Raw genomic sequence first — 20,460 nt, forward strand, 5'->3', positions numbered from 1 at the left:
TTAGGCGGCACTCCGGTTGGCATACCTTTACCGGAAGGGAGGGTAACTGGGATTCCACTGACTTCCACGGCTAAAGCGCCCTCCGTGCTGGTTTGGCGCCTGGAAGCGATCATCATTGAAACTGTTGAATCGGCCAATTTGCACGCCCGTTCCAGGCCCTGGGCGAGTGGTATGAGACAGGTTGCAGCAGAGCATTGCCACGCGCGAGCCAAACTTTGAGCCACGCAATGAGACCATATGCTTTCTGTTTTGGTTCGTCAATACTATAGACCGAGCGCAAGGAAGACATCATACCGAATATGGGTTGCAACCAGCTCCCGCTGATGGGGCGCAGCATTCATGAGAATCCATTGAATGAGATAGTTTCCGTATTGGTCTCCGGCAACTTCCTCACATCAGCATCAAGGGCATGTAAAGAAGGGGATTCTTATATACATACTGTCAATCAGCGGCATCCTTGGCCGATCCGTACGACCGGTACAAACCCGAGAGAGATAACGATCAAGAAATTCTGACCCTCCTATCTTTAAGCATTTCTCGACTATCTTAGATGCGAATTGATCCATGCTGTAACCCACGACCCAATGGAGAATATGTTCAACTGCTCGGCTCTTGTCATGCGGCGCGCCATGCTCGCAGATGTGCTGGATGCACCAGTTTCCGAATTGGCCATGCGCGAGTACATCAATTTTTGCTAGCACTTCTTCTATAGCAGGACGCTATGCAGCAGTTAGCATTGCTTTCGGCCCAAGAATAAAACATACATAGCTCAAATGCGAAAGGAAGCTGGTTCATACCTTCTCATCCTCGACACAATTCTCAAAAATATTCTGGACAACCAAACTTCCGGTTTCGCCCAACGCAACTTCGTGCCACATACCACGCAGAGCTTCGTTAACCTTTGCCATGATCTGTGGAGGCTCGCCACTCCAGCGTAGTTCGAACAGCTTCTGCCAGACATGACATGCGTATCGATGGATCACAGTCTCCGGAATCCTGCGCAGGAGCTCGTGTACCATTACTGCTTTGTGCTCCTCAGGCACACAATCAAAGGCCTTCTGTACAACATGGCAACCGAAAGGGTCCATGCTAAGGCTCAAAGTGTTACCTTTAATCGCATTCGCAATCGCGATAATTTGCTCCGATGTTCCGTGTTCGAAGCAACGCTGGACGAGGAAATTCCCGAATCGATTCACCATGAGGGAATATGCTTGCTGTATGATAGCCTCAATGATATCAAACTTCTGCTCCGTTGTTCCAACCTTGAGTTTTTGCTGTAGAAATATAGAGGCTTGTTGGTCATTGTTGCAGACAATTTTGTCCACTATGTATTTCCAATCACAGGAAACGTTTTTGTCAAGAAGTCTTCGATAGTTCAGAGGCTCAAGCGGCGAGACGTACGTTTGAACGGAACTTCCACCCACCTAAACTAGTCAGCGCATAGTCGAAAACTTACCTCAAGCTTCACTTACAGACGAAGCTGCCCAAGGAACCGAGTTTCCACTGGGCGACGAGAACTCAGTCGCTGTCGGAGAGAGTGGGGGAGCAACCGCACGCTGATGATATGGAGGCAATGGATATAGCCCGACTTGTTGATAAGTGCTATTTGATTTGCTCGGTGGTGACCGAGAGCCTTGACTATCAGCTGAGCTGGGAGCAAATGTACCCCATGGAGAGCTTGCCGCTGCAAAGCAAGACCCGATGCGGTTCGGCTGAGCTATCGGAGGCCGTGGTCCGAACCCTGAGCTCTGCAAGTACCTACCTTGGTCTTCGGAAAAAGGTGCATCGAAGCTGCAAGCGGCAGTAGAGGGACCCGAAAGCACTCTATGGGGCTGGAAAGCATTGGTTCCTGCGATGGCTGGATTTGTGGTTGAGGGTCCCCAAAGCCTGTTCGGGTCTTGCATAAACGAAGCAACGGGCAGGGGAAAATTATTGTCACCATAGGGCTTGTCAGAACTAAGCCCTCCCCCATAAGCATGCTGGGCAAGAGGTCCCCAAAAGCCCCTGGCTCGATTATAAGCACCAGCAGAGAGCGCATCAGAAATGTCAGACTGCGAATCTTCCTGCGCATTCCAGCCGTCTTGAAGTAGATGAGGGGCTGGAAGAGATGCATTGAAAGCACTCTGCAAATTGCTAATGGTCTGTTCGCTGATGTCGCGCCCGCTGAAGTCAGCCTCCGACGGCGGTCCAAGAGCCTGGTCCAGGGTGTGTTTGATAACGCGGGTTTGTGCCAGTTCTTGCTCCTGTAAAGCAATCCTAGAGTTGGCGGCCTGTAGCTCCTGCTTCAGACGAAGTAGCTCGGAACCTTCGTGGTCAAAGGCGCTTGAGCTCACAGCATCTTTGAGGCCAACAGTTTGGTTGACATCAGCAATAGACGATAAGTGAGAATCCTTATTGGGGTCCTCGAGACTTCCTGGTCCGGTCTTGTTCTTTGTCAGGATAATCTTTTGTTGATCAATGATAAGCTGTTGCTCCGACAGCTTTGAGAGGATCTCCTGATTTGCATTCTGCTTGGTATCCGACCCTTGAGGTTTTGGTGAGAGCTTCGCTAAGAGTCTCTCCATTTCTGAATTTCCCGGCAGAGGAATGGTGTTGACTGAGTGTTCCAACTTCTGCTTCTAGGATTGTGAGACATAATTATCAATTGCATAAGGGGGGATTGAGATGTTGACCTTGTGAGAGGCATTGTCATTCTTTTGACCCACGGAAGACTGAAGGTTCCCAAGCTTAGAGGTTGCCAGAGGATCTGGGGAGCCTATACAAGGGCTCAAGTGCTTATGGCCCTTAAAGATGTTCGTAAGATAGATTAGCTATGATCTAACAGCAGAAACCACCTCGACTTACCGCGATTTCGCTCACAGCGGACAGCGTATGGATTTCAGCATGATTATCGGAGCTTCTGCGACAAGTTTCCGGTGGAGCCGTCGAAAGCAAAGACATCTTGAGCCAGTATGACACAACAGTCCGTCTGTCTTTTGATTCTAGAGTTCGGTGTATGAGAGGACGTAAACAAAGGGACTAGAGCCAGGGTGCAGAAAAGACAGGGAATCACGCTGCGTCAGATTCAAACGCTCTTACATGCAATGGCAACTTGTTGATGGCAAAGATGCGTCAAAGATAATAGTGAAGGGAATGTTAGTTGGTCTGCGTCTTATATTTTTCTCTGCCGACGGCACAGCTTAGGTAAATGGCAGTATCTAAGAGAGAAATCAAACTGGGTTTTGATAATAGAGCAGCAGATCAAAGCCAGGAAGAAAGCACTAGCAGGCAATTGGGAAGCAACGACAGAAGTAGGGAAAATAGGGAAGCACACTAGCCAGCCCTCTAAGGCTAAGAAGATAATGTGCTCAAAGTGGAAAGAATGAAGAAAATGGAGTGCTCAGTTGACTGCTTGACTGCTAATCTTTCAACCCCACACGATGTCTTGATCCAGAATGAGATTGTTTCTTACCTTAGGCAGTCGATCTAACGATAAATCTGAAGATGGAAGCTTTTCTAGGCTCAGAGATGAATGGCGCCTTCTGTGTCCACGTATGAACTAAAGGAAAGACCTCGCCACGGCGTACGACAAATGAGGCATTCAGAATTGACTATATCTAGTACTCTTCAACATCTCAGTATTAGCTTACAAAGCTCGACAATGAAAGTATAATCTTTGCAGGCACATTGCGAGGATAGTGCGGTTCACAAACTTGATGTCCGGTAAACAGTCAAGAGACTGGTATCATCAGCCATCGATGCCCACAATCTAAAATCCACAGAACTGAGATGAATATGCGTATATCGAGACCATGGCGCGAGAATATGATATAATCAGACTACTGATGTTATTCTCGGTCTGTTAAGCCACAATCTCAACGTCAGAAACTCGGTCTTTAGCATAGACTTCCTTCCACTCCTCCCACAATATTTCAAGCTCCCTCACATATTTGGCATGGAGATAGTTGATGTAGTCGTCATCTATCTTATTGCGGTCTTGCTGCTGAACCACTTGAATAGGGCGACCAACGACAATATTTAGTGGGCGTCTATATGGCATTAAGCCAACGTCATAATTGAAAACACCGCGAGCGTGGAATAGTGGGATAGTGAACCCGAGCGTCCTTTTCACCAGCATCTGAAGCTTGTGGATTATAGGGTGACTGTCCGAGTGAACCTGTTCATATAAATCATTCTCTCCAAACGCCAGGACAGGTACGAGGTCGGCACCGGTACGAATCGCCAACTTAATGAAACCCTTGCGTCGCTTAAGGACAAGACGTAACGATCCCGGTGATGCATTAAGAGACTCCCTCGCACCACCTATGACAATGGTTATGGCACGTCCCATACCATCACCGTCCGCTCCACCCTTGGTGAGGATATTCTCGCATGATTCGCGCGATACACTGGCGAGCCCCATTGAGAGAGCATATTCACGATAGAGTGGGATTCGAAAATTGGAATCCAGCGTGAGCAGTGTATTGGTTATCTCGGGGAAGAGTTTTGAGAAGCCCAACGCTTCTGTGCAGAACGCCGCGAACGCACCAAGAGAAATAATCCCGTGGGGGTGATACCCGAATATATATTTTCTAGTCGGGAGAAGAGGCTCCGAGCGGTGTAAGCGGGCAGGGAAATAAGAGGCGTAGAGTGACCAAATGGGCAGTGAGCGTAACAAATCGCTTCGATATTTCAATGAGCCCGACGTTGCCGCGTTTGAGAAGAGCGATATGTATATCAGATACGGCAATAACAGAGGCCACGTTAGAGGGATAGCGCAAGCAAAGAAGAAAACCCCAAGACATATCGCGATCGTTAGGGTATGACATAGGACCACAAGTGTTTGTAGACGTCGCTCAAGGCGAATATTCAGCGGTGCCCAGTGGATGCTAGCAGACTGGTCAGTAGCAGTTCTGGAACAGACGGCATGGGGCCACAAATCATAGCAATCGCGTACATACCCATACTTCTGATAGGATCTGGAGGGTCCTTTAAGTGATCGCCGATTTCCACTCTGGGCTTGCCTCTGAGACTGCTGTAGCCCATTCACAACATTACTACTTTCTTCCCTGAGCACTGCGTTCTCCCGAACTTGGCGCCCCAAATATGACCTGTTATGGCGGGTTGTCTCCGCTGTGGAATACCGTGCTGCATTCTCTTTGTCTCGAGAAGCAGTCGCCATGACAGAGCTCTGGGTGTTCTTTCTAATAGAAGTTTGCGCGGTGCTTGAGCGCGCAAAATAGTTTCATGAGAAAAGGAACATTGGAAGTGCGCAAGCTCAAGGGATCTGCTGTTGGCAGAAAGATACGGTAGACTAAGTCCCTGGCCTCTGAAGAAGCCTGAGGTCCGGTCGATCTTTCTACCATGTCGTCATAATTTACCAGGCTGTTCTCGGTGTACCAATACGTATTATGATTACGGCTAGGTAGGTAGATAGTACTACCTTAGTACGGAGCACAATTGGTTTAATGTACCTAGCCTCTCAAAGAGTCCGAGCCCACTGCACTTCGACCGCAACCCGACTTAATTTTGTATTACTACTAGATTCTAGAGTAGCAGTAAGAAATAGACATTCCTGTAGAAATATCCTACCTTCCAATCCTTAAAACCTCACAAGATCATAGATATGCGAGTACCAGAAGACCGAGAGAGGTTGAGAGAGGTTCTGAGCTGAGGACTTTCGGAACGCATACCTGCGCAACGTTATCCTCTATAAGAAACGCATGGAGCAAGCTATACTAAAGATAGCCATTGGCTCAACCGGGGTATATGGTGTGAATATACGAAAATGTGTTATGTCTTTATCATAAAGATCTGAGCGCATTAGTTTTGGGCTGACGGAGATGTGCACGAACCAAGAGCTTACCTCATTCAATGACTTCTCGTCCATCAAAGCCTTCTTCTTCTGGGCAATGTGTCTACCCCTGATCATATGTCTCCCAAGAGGGCGGCGCTCTCTTGAAGATAGTGCATCGGACGGGGGTTGTTTTTTGCCAATATGTTTCGCACCATATTCAGATGATTGCTCTTGCGATGAGGAACCAGAGCCTTCCTCTTGTTCTGTGTACTTCCTCTTTTTTTTGTCCTTCTTTTCCTTCTCTTTCATTTCTTTCTTCTCTTTCTTCTCTTTCTTATCCTTCTTGCTCTTCTTGTCCTTGCCCTTGCCATTTTTCTCTCGTTGTTCACGAGACAAAAGGGCCGTGCTTCTGCCCTCTGTCCCGTCTTCGTCGGCGCTGAAGGTTGTTTCCCTCAAGGCTCGTTCTGACGCTGGAAGAGTAGAATTCTTATCGTCCGTTGAGAGCTTCTGAGTGGTGCTGACAGAACTGTCATCCTTCTCTTGTGCCAAAAGGCCACCACTTATGAATCGAACGGCATTCCACTTGGTAGCAGCATATCGAGCGAGCTTTACATCCTCTCGTTTCTTCTGATCGGCTTGCAACTCGGTGTCAGATTTTCCATTCAAACGTCCGAGCAGGCCTTTGAAGGCATCAAGTCCAGTGGGCTCGTCCAAGAGATCGCGCTTCGACCGCGCTCCGAGCCCAAGTGTATCATCTTTAACAATCACTCTTATGTGTGATGCACTCGCAGAAGTAAACATTTCAGCATGCGCAGCATTACGGGCTCCGAGAAAACTTCCTGGGGTCCATCCTTGGGAGCTGAGAATCTTATGCCCGAACCCACTTGTTGATCGCGACCAGTTCGTATTATTTGGATCATGGGAGATCTTGATTTTTCTAGTTCAAATTATGTTAACATGTTAGTATCACGTCAACTGAGGTCAGAGGGAAGATGTACTTGCGGGGCGCCGCTAAACCCATTTGCTAAGTCGACAAATCCAACAGCGGCGCAGATGGTGACAGTAGAGATCAAGGTTGACTCCAATGAAGCGGATCTAAGAGAGGAAAGAGGACGGGGGCCACCAAAGTCAGTTTCTCTAGGTTGATAGAGTCAATTAACAAGGCTTCAGAAAAAGTAACATCGAAAAAAGTCAACCGCCTTCCGACTAGGTAAGCAGGGCCAAGGGACAAAGTTCAAAACCAGGGACTAATCACGTGCTGATAGTAGACACGGCCTCGATAAGCTGTATGCGGCACAACGCCAAATGGGCGTTGCGAACTACTAGTAGACCATGCCTTGGGTTCAAAACTCGGACGACACAGTTCACCAAAACTCCGAAATATATTATGGAATGAATTGGCTGCAATAGTTTACTCTTGGTATCCCATCAACTGCTCCGTATCTTTTGAAGACTCCAATTCGCGGCGCTGGAATTACGACCAAGCTCAAAACAACTCCTTTGATGCTGACGAGGTTAGAAGCCTCCCTGTTCCTGCTGCTTCACACCATTCCTCCTTGATTGATATACTAGATTGATCATCAGTATTATTGCGCCCCAGTTGCTTGAATTTTGCGACGCTATAGCTATACAATTCGTGATCATTCACCCATTCACCCTACCAACATACCGCACCAAGGACCGGGGGCCTATAATACCAGCAGGAAAGGACTTTGTTTCGCCATGAAACACGAAACTCACGAATAACCCATCGACAATGCCTAATATTCGCGTCTTGGTTCGGGAACACCCCGTTCGCACTGTTATTGTGGCTACATCAGAAGATGCATTGATTTTCCAGCATAGCTTGGGTGAATCAGTGGGCAATGCTATACCTGCCGATCATGACACGCAGCGCTGCTTAGTCGAATTTGCTAGTCTATCATCTATAGACTTAAAAAGCTATCGGACCCTGGGAACTGGCTACGGTACACTTGGGTTAGTCACTTTAGACCGTGATGTCTTTGTTTGCATCGTTACGCGTTCCTCTGGGGCCGCCACTGTCAGGCCTGGAGAAACTGTTCGAAGGATTGAAGACGTAGACTTCTGTAAGGTGTCTGTTTCTCTGAATAATCTTGGTCCTATCTAACAAATGAAGATTGCCTGAACCGGTCGGAATATGAGTCCGCTCTCTACAGCACGGAGACTTCATTTGCAAACGAGGATACCAATTCAATTGCCGGTGCTGAAAGTAAGCCGGGTGTAACTGAAAACCCCTTCCAGGCCCTCAAGAAGCTCTTGAATGATGGCAGCTTCTATTACAGCCTGGATTTCAACCTGACAGATCGACTGCAGGATAGGTGAGCCGATAGCACCGAAGAAGACAATCATTGCGTATCATGACTGACGTATGATTAGATCAGACAAGTCGACAGCTTTTGACATTGATACACTCAACAAGGATGTTTTGTGGAACGCCTATATGATTCAGCCACTTCTTGTTTTTAGGTCTCACCTGTCGCCGCAAGAGAAACAACACCTCGACTCCTCTCAGATCCTCACATGTGTTATTCGTGGATTCTGCGGGACTCTGGCCATTCCTGCTACAATCAGCATACTATCCACGGTACAAAGAACCAACTTGCCATCCATGCTGACCTTGATCTCTCGTCTATCATCTCGGCGCGCAGGCACACGTTTCAATGCTCGTGGCATCGATGATGACGGCAATGTTGCAAACTTCGTTGAGACCGAAACCATACTTTGGATCCCTCCTGGTATTGCCTTCTCTTATGTTCAAATCCGTGGTTCCGTGCCAATATTCTGGGAACAGGCCACGGGGTTTTTGCCAGGGCAGCAAAAGATCGAGGTGGCCCGTTCTATTGAGGCTACCCAACATGCTTTCGATAAGCATATTGAGACACTGGAACTGCAGTATGGGGCTGTTCATGTGATCAACCTTCTTAGTGAGTTGAGGCCAGGCGAAGTTGAACTTTCAACTAGGTTTCGTGAACACATCAGGAGAAATATCATGGGTCATAAAGTAGACTCTAAATCTCCAACTGATCATTCTTTACTCCAAACAACAGAGTTTGATTTTCATGCGGAGGCTCGGGGCCCGTTGGGATATGGAGCCGCAAACGAAGTAAAGCACGAACTATTACATTCACTCAATGGCTTTGCATACTTCCTTTCCGAGAAAAATAGCAACTCGGGGCTTGTGAAAGATGGCCCTGGAACCACATCCGTCATCTTGCAGCAGGAAGGTGTTTTTCGCACTAACTGTTTAGATTGCCTAGACCGGACGAATCTTGTACAGACCATCATTAGCTCGATGGCTCTGGAGTCATTCTTGCTGCAACAGAATCGTGCGCTAAGCTCTGACATTCATCTCCGACACTCCACTCTCTGGGCTGACAATGGAGATGCCCTGTCAAAAATATATGCTGGTACCGGCGCTCTGAAGAGCTCCTATACGCGCCATGGGAAGATGTCTCTTGCCGGCGCACTTGCCGATGCACGCAAAACAGCTACCAGATTATACATCAACAATTTTTCAGACAAGGCTCGCCAGAGAACAATAGACCTGTTACTGGGCCGTCTACCAGATCAGTCACCTGTACACCTCTACGACCCAATAAATGACTCGATTTCGCGAGAACTCAATCGGAGGGCATCAGAATACACCTCGGCGAAGTCGATCAACATCTGGACTGGCACTTTCAATGTGAATGGACGTGTACAGGGGCCCGGTATTGACCTAGGCCCTTGGCTATTTCCAGAAACGAACGAGGAATACCCAGATCCAACAATTTTCGCTGTAGGATTCCAAGAAATTGTGACACTGAGTCCCCAGCAGATAATGTCAACGGACCCTACAACCCGCAAATCATGGGAATATGCTGTTATGAACTGTCTAAATACAAGGGCAGCTTTGCGAGAGTCCCCAAAGTATGTCTTATTGCGGTCGGGCCAGCTTGTTGGGGCGGCGTTAATGATATATGTGCGCGAAGATGTTCTTGGGGATGTAAAAAATGTGGAAGGAAGTGTAAAGAAAGTGAGTTACCGAATCCCGGCATATTGCCCTCTTTCTCATTAACCAGTTGATCATCTTTAGACCGGACTTTCTGGTGTCGCTGGAAATAAAGGAGGTTGTGCTATTCGTTTCGAGTATTCTAATACCAAGCTCTGCTTTGTGACCGCTCATCTGGCAGCTGGTTTTGCAAATTATGATGAACGAAACAATGATTATAATACGATATGCCGAGGGCTCCGGTTTCAGAGGAATCAAGCCATCGAGGATCATGATGCTGTTATCTGGCTCGGGGACTTCAATTATCGAATTGGTCTCCCTAACCAAACTGTTAGGGACCTGGTGCAGCAAAACAACTATCAGAAGCTCTATGCCAACGATCAAGTGAGCTATCATACCTCTCTGTATTCAAAGGTCGGTCTAACGGCTCTTTTTAGCTCAATTTGCAAATGCTCGCAGGCAGGGCCTTTCAATTTTATAGCGAGGGTCTCGTCGATTTCCCACCAACGTATAAATATGATATCGGGAAAGATACATATGACACTTCGTAAGCATGGCCCTCCACCTTAAACTCATGTTACCAGCCCCTGATTTGTCAAGGGAGAAAGCACGTATTCCAGCGTGGTGTGATAGAATATTGTGGAAGGGTGCAGACCTCAGACAGCTCAAATATGATGTATCCAACCTGCGACTCTCCGACCACCGTCCAGTGTGGGCTTGGTTCACCTGTACGATCAGTGTTGTTGACGAGACTCGAAAGGAGACTCTGAGACATACCCTCCATGGTCAATGGCGGGGCAATTCTCAGGTACTCGAAACCCAGCGACAGCCCATGCACCGACGCAAGAACGACGTTATTGCCCTTGAACCAAACTTCACTGGTCTCCCACCACCTAGTTCAGATCACCGTAAATGGTGGCTAGATAGTGGCACGTTCCCAGAATTCATCAATACTCTCATCCGCCTCTGCTAACATGTGCACCAGGTTGTCCCGTGAAATCATCTATAGGCCCTCCCGCCAGTGGCTTCGTAATAAACGCTCAGCGCACTACGAACCCTTTTGCGCCTAAAGGGGGCCCTGATTGGGTTTCCGCCGCTACACCTCAAACAAAGTGCGCGGGATCGGATAGTACTGTCTCCACGAAGCCACCAGTCCCGCCCAGAAGTGTGACAGCACCAGTGGCTTCTCGAAATCCGGGTCTCAGGTCGCTTAAAATAGAAGAAAGCTCGCATAAAAACGGGCCGCCAATACCTCCAAAGCCCAGCTCTCTTGGTTCAAAACAGAACTCAAGATCAGACCAGCCCCTATCCGCCGGGCCTCGCCATAGAGGCTCCGTCACATTATTGAAGGCTGGCGGTAGGAGTGGTTTTTTGGAAGGAGAACCCTTCTCTCGGTCATCTGAATGGCCATCGACTGAACCACACATGACTGGCAGACATTCAAACAATGTCCCGGGGCAATCCAAGAAGATACTGATGACCAAGGGCCTTCTTGATGACAATGCCGGCGACGAAATCAGTTGGACGCCTTTAATTCCCCAACGGTAACAGCCCAGATTCATCAGTAGTGCGCTCGAGCTCTTTCTAGCATAGTTTCAAGTTCTGAGATTTGTACTTAATATAAAACGGCCATTTGTATTGAGAACTCACAACATTGTTCCTACATAAACAGGACCGCTGATTCCTCTAACACGTTGAGAACATGAAAACAGAAATGCGCCTTTACCAACTAACCGCCGCTGGCTATGCCCACAAAATGCAGCGAACAGAAATGAATATACATAAAAGCGCATTTAATAATTTTGAGTCGCATCCAACGCTCTATGGGTATATCAGCAGGTCATGACACATGTTGGTAACACAATTTGGAACACCAGGACATCTCGCCAACTCCAGTAAACCATTTTAGTTACTCCGTGAAGAAAATTGAATATAGTAAAGGCAAAGTGACGCCGAAGATGTACGAACCAACCCTCCACAAATAGGACAAATAGGACATGAGAAACCAATCCCGAGCGGGAGGAAAAGTCATGCCCATCTAAAGCAGGCCTGTCCAAATGGACTAAACTCCAGATCAGGTCATTGCCGCAGCTGCGGTATATGTCGAATCGGGGCGACACTAGCGAACCGAATGTGGCTGCTCACCCCCGCGGATCGCGGCTCTCAAGATATAGATAGATGGAGGCGCTAAGAAACGTTGAAGCGATCTTTCGGCGAAAGCCACAGCACCAGGGCTATAACCAGGATTCAGGAGTCCTATCAGACCACGCGGCGTGATGCGGCGTGATCGGCTGCTTTAGGCTTTTTTACCACTTTTAAAGGCTGCTTTTTGAAACGGTTGGGACCCCCAACCATCCACATGGTTAGTATGCCAGGATCGCCATTCTTCGGTCGCGGCTTTTTTGTTCCTGTTTTGATGTCAGTCAAAGACTCCTCCAACCTTACTGCCAACTCAAACATACCTGGCTTTTTAGGTGCGTCGGCTGGAGGAGGGGCATCGCCGGGAACTGCTGCGTCACCTGTGCCCCCATCTGCAGGCGCTGCGGGCTCATCGGGCTTGGGTTTCTCCGGTATTGGCCACATGTGCATAGTAATGCTCCAGTCTGGCTCGAGGACTGTCTCCCAGACCTGGGGAAGTATGATATCCCCATTAGGACCTACTAGGTCATAGTGTCCCTCTGCAACATGAGGTCCTATCACCTCTATGTGTAAAAAGGCTTGCTTTATAAGCTCCTCCATTCCCTTGACACGGAACACAGTTAGACCTGCGAAGATTCCCATAATTGCATAGGGGGTATAGCTTACCTTCCAAGTACAGCACAAATCAAAAGGAAAGCTGAACTTCCGACCTAGAGCATCTTTGAACTTTATTGGCTTTGGCTTCTCCGGGGGCTTATTTGCCGCTACTGCCGCGGCAATTTTTTCCTGTACGTCCGCAGTAGCTTTCTCGGTGGCCTCTGCTGCTGCAGTCTCAGCAGCTTTCGCTGCCGCTTCTTCCGCCTCTTTTTTGGCCTTTGCCGCTTCATCGGCAGCCTTTTGTTCCGCCTCCGCCTTCGCCTGAGCAGCAGCTTCCTCAACAATTTTCTTTTCGTGGGCAGCACGCTCTTTCTGGGCAGCCTCGGCAGCCGCCTCCGCCTCAGCAGCCGCCTTACTCGCAGCTTCACGCGCATCGCGAGCTTCACGTTCAGTACGTTCATCCAATATCAATTTTTCTAGTCTAGCTATGGCTTCATCCTTGGCAGCATCCGCGGGTGGGGCTGCGGGTGCAGGTGCAGGCGCGGGCGCAGGGTCTGGAGACACCAGTGCAGCCGCAGATTCGGTTTGACTTGGAGGGGACGGTGCGCGAGCGTATGGATTAAAGAAAGGGGGTATCATGCCCGGAACCATAGCGTAGGGCTCCCTGAAAGGATAGTAGCCACCTGCGCCATAAGGCACCAGCTCGTGATGATTGGTTTGAGGGCCACCGTACGGGGGGGCGCCATGAGAGGCTCCAGGGGGCTGGAATGGATGCTGGAGCGGATTATGTCCGTCACCTCGGTGAGATCCTGCGGGAACTATATGACCATGGTTTGCAGGATGTTGATCGTGCATATAGTACTGAGAGACAGGTGGGCTTTGAGGTTGTTGTTGTAGCTGTGGGTTATACCCATAGAAAGGATGGCCATATTGGTTCGAGGTACCGACCTGGCTGTGGGCGCCTACTCTAACTAATTGATCGGATGGTGTATGTTGACCGGTAGGAGGTGCGAAGGGAGTGTGCGATACTGGGCCATTGGGATAAACGTATGACGGCCCTGGAGATAGACTATGCGCGTAACCAGAGCCTTGGGTAACGGGTTGCCAATACCGCTCCCTAGACCTGCGGGGGGGGTACGGCTCGCCATATTCCTCGGCCGAGTCCATGCTCTCCGGCGATTCAGGCGAGGGCTGGCGACGGGATCTGCGTTGGAAAGACTCCCGTTCTGGAACAATCTGACGCCTTGCTGAGCGCCGTCGGCTTGTAGATGCGGATGGAGGGTGAACTGGGTTACGACTTCGGGTACGATAGGACGTTCGATTTCGAGAGGCTGAGTCAGATGGTTTCAATTCATCGGGATAAGGCAGATTTGTCCATTCATCGTAAGGATCATGATACCCATGGCTTTCTGATTCAGAAGGCGGCGAAACCTGAACCCCCGATGAATCCTCTTCGTCGGAGAAAGAGGAATCGTCCGAGTCGTGTGGACCTGGGCCAATTGTGATGTTAAACCTGCTTGGTGGTGAGTGTTAAAGGCAATACTCCAAGGGGTATGAATTGTGACGCACGTCATTTGATGTTACCTAAATCTTCCAGTCGCTGACTGTACGCCTCTTGAGTGTTGACTTTGTACCCGAGCTCCTCTTGATGGGGGCCCGATGAGTGGCGGCAGGGTAGTTTTTTGATCCGGCTCTCAACCGGAAAAGGAAACCTAATCAAACAGGAGCATCCGAGAGCATAAGGTAGTGTCTCTTGAGTCTTTTGTTGTGATATTTTTTTTTGCTCTTGTTGTTCAGATTATAACTCGGAGGCGTGTACGTGTCTCGTCAAGGCGGCTGCACTCGACTTAGTCGAGAGGGGCGATACAGGTTACAAAGAAAGGCGGGTTGCAATCGCGCTGCAACAAGGGGAGAGAATCTGCAGTGATTCGAAAAGAAATGGTAAGTCACTAGAAAGTCGAAGTTCTTGAAAAATAAACACGAGGGAGGGACAAAACAGTACAGCCGATGGAAAGCAGTAAATAAGAGGGAGGGGGCTACTTGACGGCCTAATGATTCATTCTTGGGCCCAGGGAGAGGGTTTGGGCATAGGTAGGCTGGCTCACCAAGCGCAGAAAAAAAGCCCTATCAGTGTGCTCAATAAAGGGCTCTCCTTGTCAGGCTAAACTTGACTTGATACTACAGTATTTTTGATTCTTGTTGGTTTAATGTCCCCCCTCTTTTCTTCTTCTCTTCTTTTTTCCCGCTTTCGCACTTCAGGGTGTCTTATCTAGCTGTGCAGTAGGGCATGGTTGAGAAAAATGAAGGCTGCAGCAGTCTGGAAAACAGAGTCCCAAAGACTCAAGTACTACCTAAAAATTCCCTTGAAAGTGCTGCCCAATGCCCAATCATTTTTGATGCGACAGGGGCTTTCTTAGGAATTCTACCGCCACTCCGCCGCAGCAACATGACGTGCCCCATGTTATGGTACGCAAAATATCTGAGCAGAATTCGCTTCTCAATAGAAAAGACAGTATTCGAGCATCCTGTCATGGAACATGTTTATATGGGTTTCAAAGCTTTTAAGCTTCCAATCAAAGTCACGGTTACCCTCTCGCTCGCACTGTAAAATGGATGCTGTATTTGCCGTCAACAGCTATATGGGATGAATTTACGCAGGGACCTCGGGTGGTTGGCGCGTGGCTTCCAGGATTCATGCATCATATAGGATAGTGGTATCAGTCTAAATGATTGTTTTCTGGCAGGTTTGATATGCAAAGAGCGGTCACGTGGAATATCTGTGTCATCGCAGTAGCCGCTGCTATAGATACCTATGTTAATCAGCAAAGCGCAAACAGAAACAATGTTGATATCATCATACTTGAGTTTTCAGTGGTCAGGTAGACGGTTCACACAGGTGATCTGTATTATATATCTATTTCGGGGCTTACGAGATTCCGATAGCGCTGGCTGTAGATTAGTATTACCCGTGTCCAACCCGAAATACGAGTAGATGGTAGATGTTGATGTGACGCATCCATCGAGGAGCACCAGATAGCTACAGCTTCCAAGAACTACCATATATCTTGCTAGACAGCCTTGAAAAGTGTCAAATCACCTCAGAGCACATTCCCAGCGGGCCTCGAGAGTATAGAATCAGTAGCTTCACGGTGATGGACAGAAGAGCTGGCAGTACAAGCAAAGGTTTCTTAGCAACATTGCAAATGAATGTGGGTGAAGATAGGTATTATTAGATCAGCCATTACAGTCGCTAAAGGAGTTACGGCTTCCATTATATTTATAGTCCGGTATTTTCCATACAGTACTATGATATATGTACAATGATTCGAGGTAGAGAGAGGTAGGTACACATTGGAACAATGGAATGGTACATTTGCTGAGGTGGGATACGTCATCGGGTCGGGACGAAAAGGGCCGAGGTACCTAAGAGCGATAAGGGGTTGACACTGGACAAACGGTTCAATATCAACCACCAAAACATAAAACAGTACGGACTCAGCTGAGTTTAAGCTTAATTTCATCGCTGGCATGCAAGAAAAACATCTACGTGCAACAATTAGGTCTTATCCCAGGCTGTGTCTCTGTTACTGAAACCATTACACCTTGTTAGCAAAGTAATATTAGGGAGTTCCCTACAACGTGGCCTCTCCGGGAAATTGACTACCTGCTAGGGTATTTGAGCCCGCCGTCAGAAGAACACCTGTACTCAAGGTTTCGAAACAGCTTACAAAAAACACACGATCACTATTCGCAAACCCGCCGTCTGCCCAGCGTCGACTACTTTGCACGGAAGAAGAATCAGTACTCAGAAACAATGGTACTTGGATCATCCTATTGCTCATCTCGCGATTAGAGAATATATACTCACCTACCCTACTATGCAGGCTCAAACACCACAGCAAAGGAGAGCGAACGACAAATTCGCCAAACACGAGGCTTCCAAACGTGGGAAGCCAAGAACAACCACAATTAAGCAGAGTTCAAAACCATCCCTGTCAACAGGCTGGGTCGGTATGTTCAATTGAATCAGGATGGACAACGTGAGATTTTGAACTAAATACTTGATAGCTCTTCTGGCTTTTGTTGTTTGTGGTGGACTCATTTTTGAATTGTTGAGGGTCGTTCCGGAGCTCTGGTCCGCCACAGTATCTGTCTTCAATCGACTTCTCTCTTAAAATGCTCTAACCAGACAGTGTTGAGCTCATTGAATCAAGAGGTGGCCCAATGCGAAATTATTCTTGGTCCCAATCAAATCGCAGAAGCAACAACCTATACTGGGAGTACACGCATCACCAGGTTTGACATGATATCGTCTGGAACCCACAAAGCTTGGTTATTATAACCGGCGATTCAGGTGCATCAACCCTAGGTTCCTACTGATGAAGATAAAAAGTGGCTATCATCGACAGAGGGGCCTTAAATGTATTCATCATTATAATAAACCTAATACATTCAGATTACATGGGGGTTTCAGTTTCTGTCTTTGTTTTTTTTCCTGGCTTTCCTGTGCGCGGAAGAAGCTTCCTCGCCTCGTTGCGAGGCACTTTCTTCTCTTTTAAGTAAAGAGTCAACCCCTTGAGCCCTAGCGTGGGATTTCTTCACTTTTCTTCGCTTCTTGATGAGCGTACCTTCGAGCGGTGTGCCTTCCAGATGCACACGTTCAGACGCTCTTTGCATCTCCAGCCGGGCCTTTTCGATATTCTGCATCGCCGTGGCCATCTCCACGTCATCCTCGATGTTGCCTGGTACGTCTGTAATGGGAGAGCGACTGCTTTCTTCAAGGGTAAAGTCCCTTAGACCACTGGAATCCACTTGCAGTAGAATCTTCCTCGGCTTAGCCGGCTCATCAAAAGAGCCGAGAGCAGCCGTTTCTTCTAGTCCAATGACTTCGTCTGGAATGACTTCGTATTTTTTGGTTTGTGCGGTGTGAATATCGTACGGCAGAGCCGTGGGTGTGTGAGCGCCTTCAACCCGGCCTATTTGGAGGTCAACTATAGGGATGGAGTCGATATCCAAATCCTCATTCGGCGTTCCTACTTTATTCTGCTGATCTGAGCCGATGTAGAACGGATCGTCTCTATTGCGATGGCTCCATTCCCTATTCTGTCGCAGTGTCACAGCTGCTGCTTCGCTGAGAGCTTCCGGGCTTTGGTATGAGAGGTGTGATTGTGTGCCCACTGTAACGAAGTCGCTTTGCCGACTCGGAATTTGAGTCTGCCTGACATGATAAAAGTCATTGATTGGCGCACATAACCCGTCTTGGTTATGGTCAAACAAAGCTCTTATTCTGGTATTGAACGGCGTACTCAATGAGAGCTCGTTAGGCATGGGAACTTTCTTCTGCGCGTTTGGTGCTACAGGATTCAGTTCAAGCCCATGGAACAGACTGGGAATAACTGAAGACAACAGGTATGGTACCTGGGTCTTCTGGGTTTCGTTTCGCATGACATCCGCAGCCAGGCGCATGATTTCTAAAAACTCAATGGCTCTTTCTTGTACGTCTAAATCTGGATGAGCCGCTAATAGTTCCAGGAATTCGATAGTTCGTGCCAGCAAAAGCGAGATTTCGCTCCTTTGAGCCACGGTCCATGCATTCCGGTAGTCGAGGATGATGCGAGCCAGAACTTTAGGGGCTGCCTGGACAAAGAAAGCGAGAGTCTTTCCAGCAAGCAAGGTGTTAGATGCGTCAATGAGCGACTGAAGTGTCCGGCCCGGGGTTGACAGGTACTCGGCGTATTCCCCGACAACCCAAGCGAGAGGACCAAAAACACCACTATCTGCATTAGCGAACAGAGAATGCCTATTATCAAAGAGTAAGAGATACTCCGCGGCTTTGGACGCTTCCACTCGCACATTTCTGACGCGAACGGCAATGTTTCGGATCTCTAGCCCTATCCGGCTGGCGGCGTCGTCTGCGGAATAGTGGTCGAGGCTTTGATACGCAGTGTGTCCTTCAACGCCTTCGGGGAGGTATTTCACTAGTCGCATCAGGACGCTAACATACCATTCGAAATCTGCTAGCCTCGAATAGTTGTTGTAGGAACAAATGTCGAGAATTCGATGTAGGACCTCGTTACGGTAGTCAGTCGACATCGGAGAAGGGATCTTATAGCTGTTTGTTTCCCTTTTCTCAACTCCCAGCCCTGTCTCTGAGTCAATCTCCTTAGATTCCGGTTGTTCATGGCTCTCAAGTTGGTTAATGAGTCGATCAACAACCAGTTGTAGCGTGTCCTCTGTGACCATGCGAGTCGCTAACTCAAGAGCCTGGAGCCTGATCGAGATATCCGCATCCTCTAAGCAATTCAATATGGCATCCTGGTGCAACGAAACCAGATGTGCGTGGGAGTCTACGATCCTGCTAAACGCAAGCAGCGCCACATATTTCACTGGTTGTTCGTTAGCTATATGCACGCACGGGATACGTGAGCACTGACGGTTGGGATCAAAGTCTGTAACGACCATGCCTCGAAGTTTTGATACGCAAATATCAGCAATCTCATTGGTTTCCTCCAGCGCGCCCTCGCCTTCCAGAATGCCGCCTTGAATTATGCCGTTGATACACTCATACAGCAGTGACATGGCGGTGGTGGTCTGGATGAGATTCAGAAGAGGCCGAATGAGTTTCCGTACTAGTCGGGGTTCTAGAGGTGTCAATGTCGCAAACTGAGCATGTTAGCAACAGACTGACTCGCGTTCTTCGGTTACGCACCAGTTTTATTATCTTTATTGCCATCCAATTATTGCCCCCTTCCACTAGAAGTTCGAAGAACCTCGGGGCTAGAGGTAGAAAGTCATGGGGTCTCCGCCAGCCAAGCTCACATACAACGTTGAGGACGGCAGTAGTAACACTGCCGTCTTCTTCGTCGTTCATGAGGCGATCCTTCAAACTGGGCCATGCCAGCCTCAGGGCTTCAGGATAAACCAATGCCAGCCGGTAAAGGCATACTACTGCCTTTTTTCGAATCGTCGCATTAGAGTGCGAGATTCTGGATAGGACGTCCGGAAGCAACGACATTGCAAGAGAAGGTGTTATAATATTTGGTAATGTAATCAGTGGGAGGGATATGATCTGCATATTGGGGCATACTATGTCCTGAGGGATTATGCTGTCAGCAAAGTCCGTGTAGGTGTAACAAATAATGGCATTGCTGACCTTTTTAAGTAGATTTGTAGCAAGCATTAGAACTTCGGTTTCCGGTCTGAAGCTTTGTATGGCTGCAAGGTAACCGACTCTCTTCTGAGGAAATTTAGATGAAGACATGACCTCTAAGACATGGAATGAGGCCCACGACATATCATAGCCGAACATCTCAAGGTAAACTAGTTTTAAAAGAGCCGTGGCTTTTTTGTCTAGAGAGTCTTTAGCTATCCAATCCGATATGAGCCGATAGACCATAGCCAGCGTACCCATGTCTTGAGATCGAATCTCAACTCTACATTCTCGAAGACTGCCTTGTATATAGTCCTCCTCCGCACCTTTGTGGTTTCTCAGACCTTTTATGAGGTCGTACAGCGATTTTTCGAACCTACTTGAAATTAAGTCCACGCGTTCGTATCAGAGAGAGCGTGGATCCCACTAACATTGAGTCGGTCAGTGACTTGCGTTGGGCAGGTGAATATCAATAGGATTTAACCACTTGCGCCAGATGCGTGGGCGAATTATGTCATCGACTGCGCATAGGTACTCTAAGACAAGATAAGGTTAGGACCCGGGGACGCCATATGAAATGCTCAGAAGTACTCACTCCAAGGATATACCAGCGGGGTGTCAGGAATCGAGATATGCTAACATTTCTGTTGTCCGGCTCCGGATTGCAGCATAGGACCGCGGAGAGCCAACAATTGGTGGGGAGTAAACGGGTGACACTGATAAGGAGGTCCCAGAGTCACGGGAACAGAACAGGTCCTCGGCAGCCAGGAACGTAGCCCTTTCAGA

At 48.3% G+C, this 20,460-nt stretch overlaps 7 protein-coding genes across 7 annotated transcripts; 2 read left to right on the forward strand and 5 right to left on the reverse strand.

The window, feature by feature from the left end:
- Nucleotides 1–27: 27 nt before the first annotated feature.
- Nucleotides 28–2,940, reverse strand: BJY04DRAFT_213895 (Pumilio-family RNA binding repeat-containing protein; the record flags this gene model as incomplete). Its single annotated transcript, XM_073715057.1, has 7 exons — nt 28–244; nt 295–385; nt 440–719; nt 798–1,424; nt 1,473–2,618; nt 2,673–2,783; nt 2,845–2,940. The coding sequence occupies 7 exons, from the start codon at nt 2,938–2,940 to the stop codon at nt 28–30; spliced, it is 2,568 nt and encodes an 855-aa protein (XP_073576185.1).
- Nucleotides 2,941–3,162: 222 nt separating this feature from the next.
- BJY04DRAFT_179038 (diacylglycerol acyltransferase type 2A) lies at nt 3,163–5,276 on the reverse strand. The gene is made up of 3 exons (XM_073709834.1): nt 4,941–5,276; nt 3,452–4,868; nt 3,163–3,197 (listed from the first exon to the last, which is right to left on the reverse strand). Exons 1-2 carry the CDS (start codon nt 5,159–5,161, stop codon nt 3,842–3,844), a joined length of 1,248 nt encoding a protein of 415 aa, XP_073576186.1. The 5' UTR covers nt 5,162–5,276; the 3' UTR covers nt 3,163–3,197; nt 3,452–3,841.
- A 209-nt stretch (nt 5,277–5,485) lies between these two features.
- pxr1 (telomerase inhibitor/ribosome biogenesis protein PXR1) lies at nt 5,486–6,967 on the reverse strand (the record flags this gene model as incomplete). Its single annotated transcript, XM_073709835.1, has 3 exons — nt 6,775–6,967; nt 5,846–6,713; nt 5,486–5,793 (listed from the first exon to the last, which is right to left on the reverse strand). Coding segments are annotated over exons 1-2 (839 nt in total), but the record flags the coding sequence as incomplete, so codon positions are not given.
- A 150-nt stretch (nt 6,968–7,117) lies between these two features.
- On the forward strand, nt 7,118–11,699 carry BJY04DRAFT_229395 (SacI domain and endonuclease/exonuclease/phosphatase family protein). The gene is made up of 7 exons (XM_073719060.1): nt 7,118–7,863; nt 7,914–8,115; nt 8,174–9,812; nt 9,873–10,172; nt 10,226–10,335; nt 10,389–10,717; nt 10,774–11,699. The coding sequence occupies exons 1-7, from the start codon at nt 7,533–7,535 to the stop codon at nt 11,334–11,336; spliced, it is 3,474 nt and encodes a 1,157-aa protein (XP_073576188.1). The 5' UTR covers nt 7,118–7,532; the 3' UTR covers nt 11,337–11,699.
- On the reverse strand, nt 11,692–14,454 carry BJY04DRAFT_101890 (uncharacterized protein). Its single transcript, XM_073707942.1, has 4 exons — nt 14,094–14,454; nt 12,594–14,037; nt 12,251–12,530; nt 11,692–12,196 (listed from the first exon to the last, which is right to left on the reverse strand). Exons 1-4 carry the CDS (start codon nt 14,096–14,098, stop codon nt 12,048–12,050), a joined length of 1,878 nt encoding a protein of 625 aa, XP_073576189.1. The 5' UTR covers nt 14,099–14,454; the 3' UTR covers nt 11,692–12,047.
- Nucleotides 14,455–15,976: 1,522 nt separating this feature from the next.
- Nucleotides 15,977–16,986, forward strand: BJY04DRAFT_179049 (RAMP4 family protein). The gene is made up of 4 exons (XM_073709836.1): nt 15,977–16,138; nt 16,196–16,341; nt 16,409–16,535; nt 16,593–16,986. Exons 2-4 carry the CDS (start codon nt 16,339–16,341, stop codon nt 16,697–16,699), a joined length of 237 nt encoding a protein of 78 aa, XP_073576190.1. The 5' UTR covers nt 15,977–16,138; nt 16,196–16,338; the 3' UTR covers nt 16,700–16,986.
- Nucleotides 16,987–20,355, reverse strand: BJY04DRAFT_179051 (putative AP-3 complex subunit delta). The gene is made up of 6 exons (XM_073709837.1): nt 20,270–20,355; nt 19,932–20,210; nt 19,678–19,874; nt 19,234–19,617; nt 18,959–19,187; nt 16,987–18,910 (listed from the first exon to the last, which is right to left on the reverse strand). Exons 2-6 carry the CDS (start codon nt 19,933–19,935, stop codon nt 16,995–16,997), a joined length of 2,730 nt encoding a protein of 909 aa, XP_073576191.1. The 5' UTR covers nt 19,936–20,210; nt 20,270–20,355; the 3' UTR covers nt 16,987–16,994.
- Nucleotides 20,356–20,460: the final 105 nt, after the last annotated feature.

The sequence above is a fragment of the Aspergillus karnatakaensis genome (genome assembly GCF_047715665.1).
Source record: "Aspergillus karnatakaensis strain CBS 102800 unplaced genomic scaffold BJY04scaffold_4, whole genome shotgun sequence".
In the NCBI taxonomy this organism is placed as follows: Eukaryota; Fungi; Ascomycota; class Eurotiomycetes; order Eurotiales; family Aspergillaceae; genus Aspergillus; species Aspergillus karnatakaensis.

What these genes read in the sequence shown, in the direction of transcription:
- BJY04DRAFT_179038 (XM_073709834.1), bottom strand. Translation starts at nt 5,161, where the DNA reads ATGGCGACTGCTTCTCGAGACAAAGAGAATGCAGCACGGTATTCCACA. An exon ending in AGATCCTATCAGAAGTATGG is followed by an intron (nt 4,869 to 4,940) that starts GTATGTACGCGA and finishes CCAGTCTGCTAG; the next exon opens with CATCCACTGGGCACCGCTGA.
- BJY04DRAFT_229395 (XM_073719060.1), top strand. Translation starts at nt 7,533, where the DNA reads ATGCCTAATATTCGCGTCTTGGTTCGGGAACACCCCGTTCGCACTGTT. An exon ending in GATTGAAGACGTAGACTTCT is followed by an intron (nt 7,864 to 7,913) that starts GTAAGGTGTCTG and finishes TAACAAATGAAG; the next exon opens with ATTGCCTGAACCGGTCGGAA. An exon ending in AGCTCTATGCCAACGATCAA is followed by an intron (nt 10,173 to 10,225) that starts GTGAGCTATCAT and finishes GGCTCTTTTTAG; the next exon opens with CTCAATTTGCAAATGCTCGC.
- BJY04DRAFT_101890 (XM_073707942.1), bottom strand. An exon ending in ATTTGTGCTGTACTTGGAAG is followed by an intron (nt 12,531 to 12,593) that starts GTAAGCTATACC and finishes TTCCGTGTCAAG; the next exon opens with GGAATGGAGGAGCTTATAAA. An exon ending in CGACGCACCTAAAAAGCCAG is followed by an intron (nt 12,197 to 12,250) that starts GTATGTTTGAGT and finishes ACATCAAAACAG; the next exon opens with GAACAAAAAAGCCGCGACCG.
- BJY04DRAFT_179049 (XM_073709836.1), top strand. An exon ending in CCTGTCAACAGGCTGGGTCG is followed by an intron (nt 16,536 to 16,592) that starts GTATGTTCAATT and finishes AATACTTGATAG; the next exon opens with CTCTTCTGGCTTTTGTTGTT.
- BJY04DRAFT_179051 (XM_073709837.1), bottom strand. An exon ending in CTACAAATCTACTTAAAAAG is followed by an intron (nt 19,618 to 19,677) that starts GTCAGCAATGCC and finishes ATAATCCCTCAG; the next exon opens with GACATAGTATGCCCCAATAT. An exon ending in TACAGACTTTGATCCCAACC is followed by an intron (nt 18,911 to 18,958) that starts GTCAGTGCTCAC and finishes ACGAACAACCAG; the next exon opens with TGAAATATGTGGCGCTGCTT.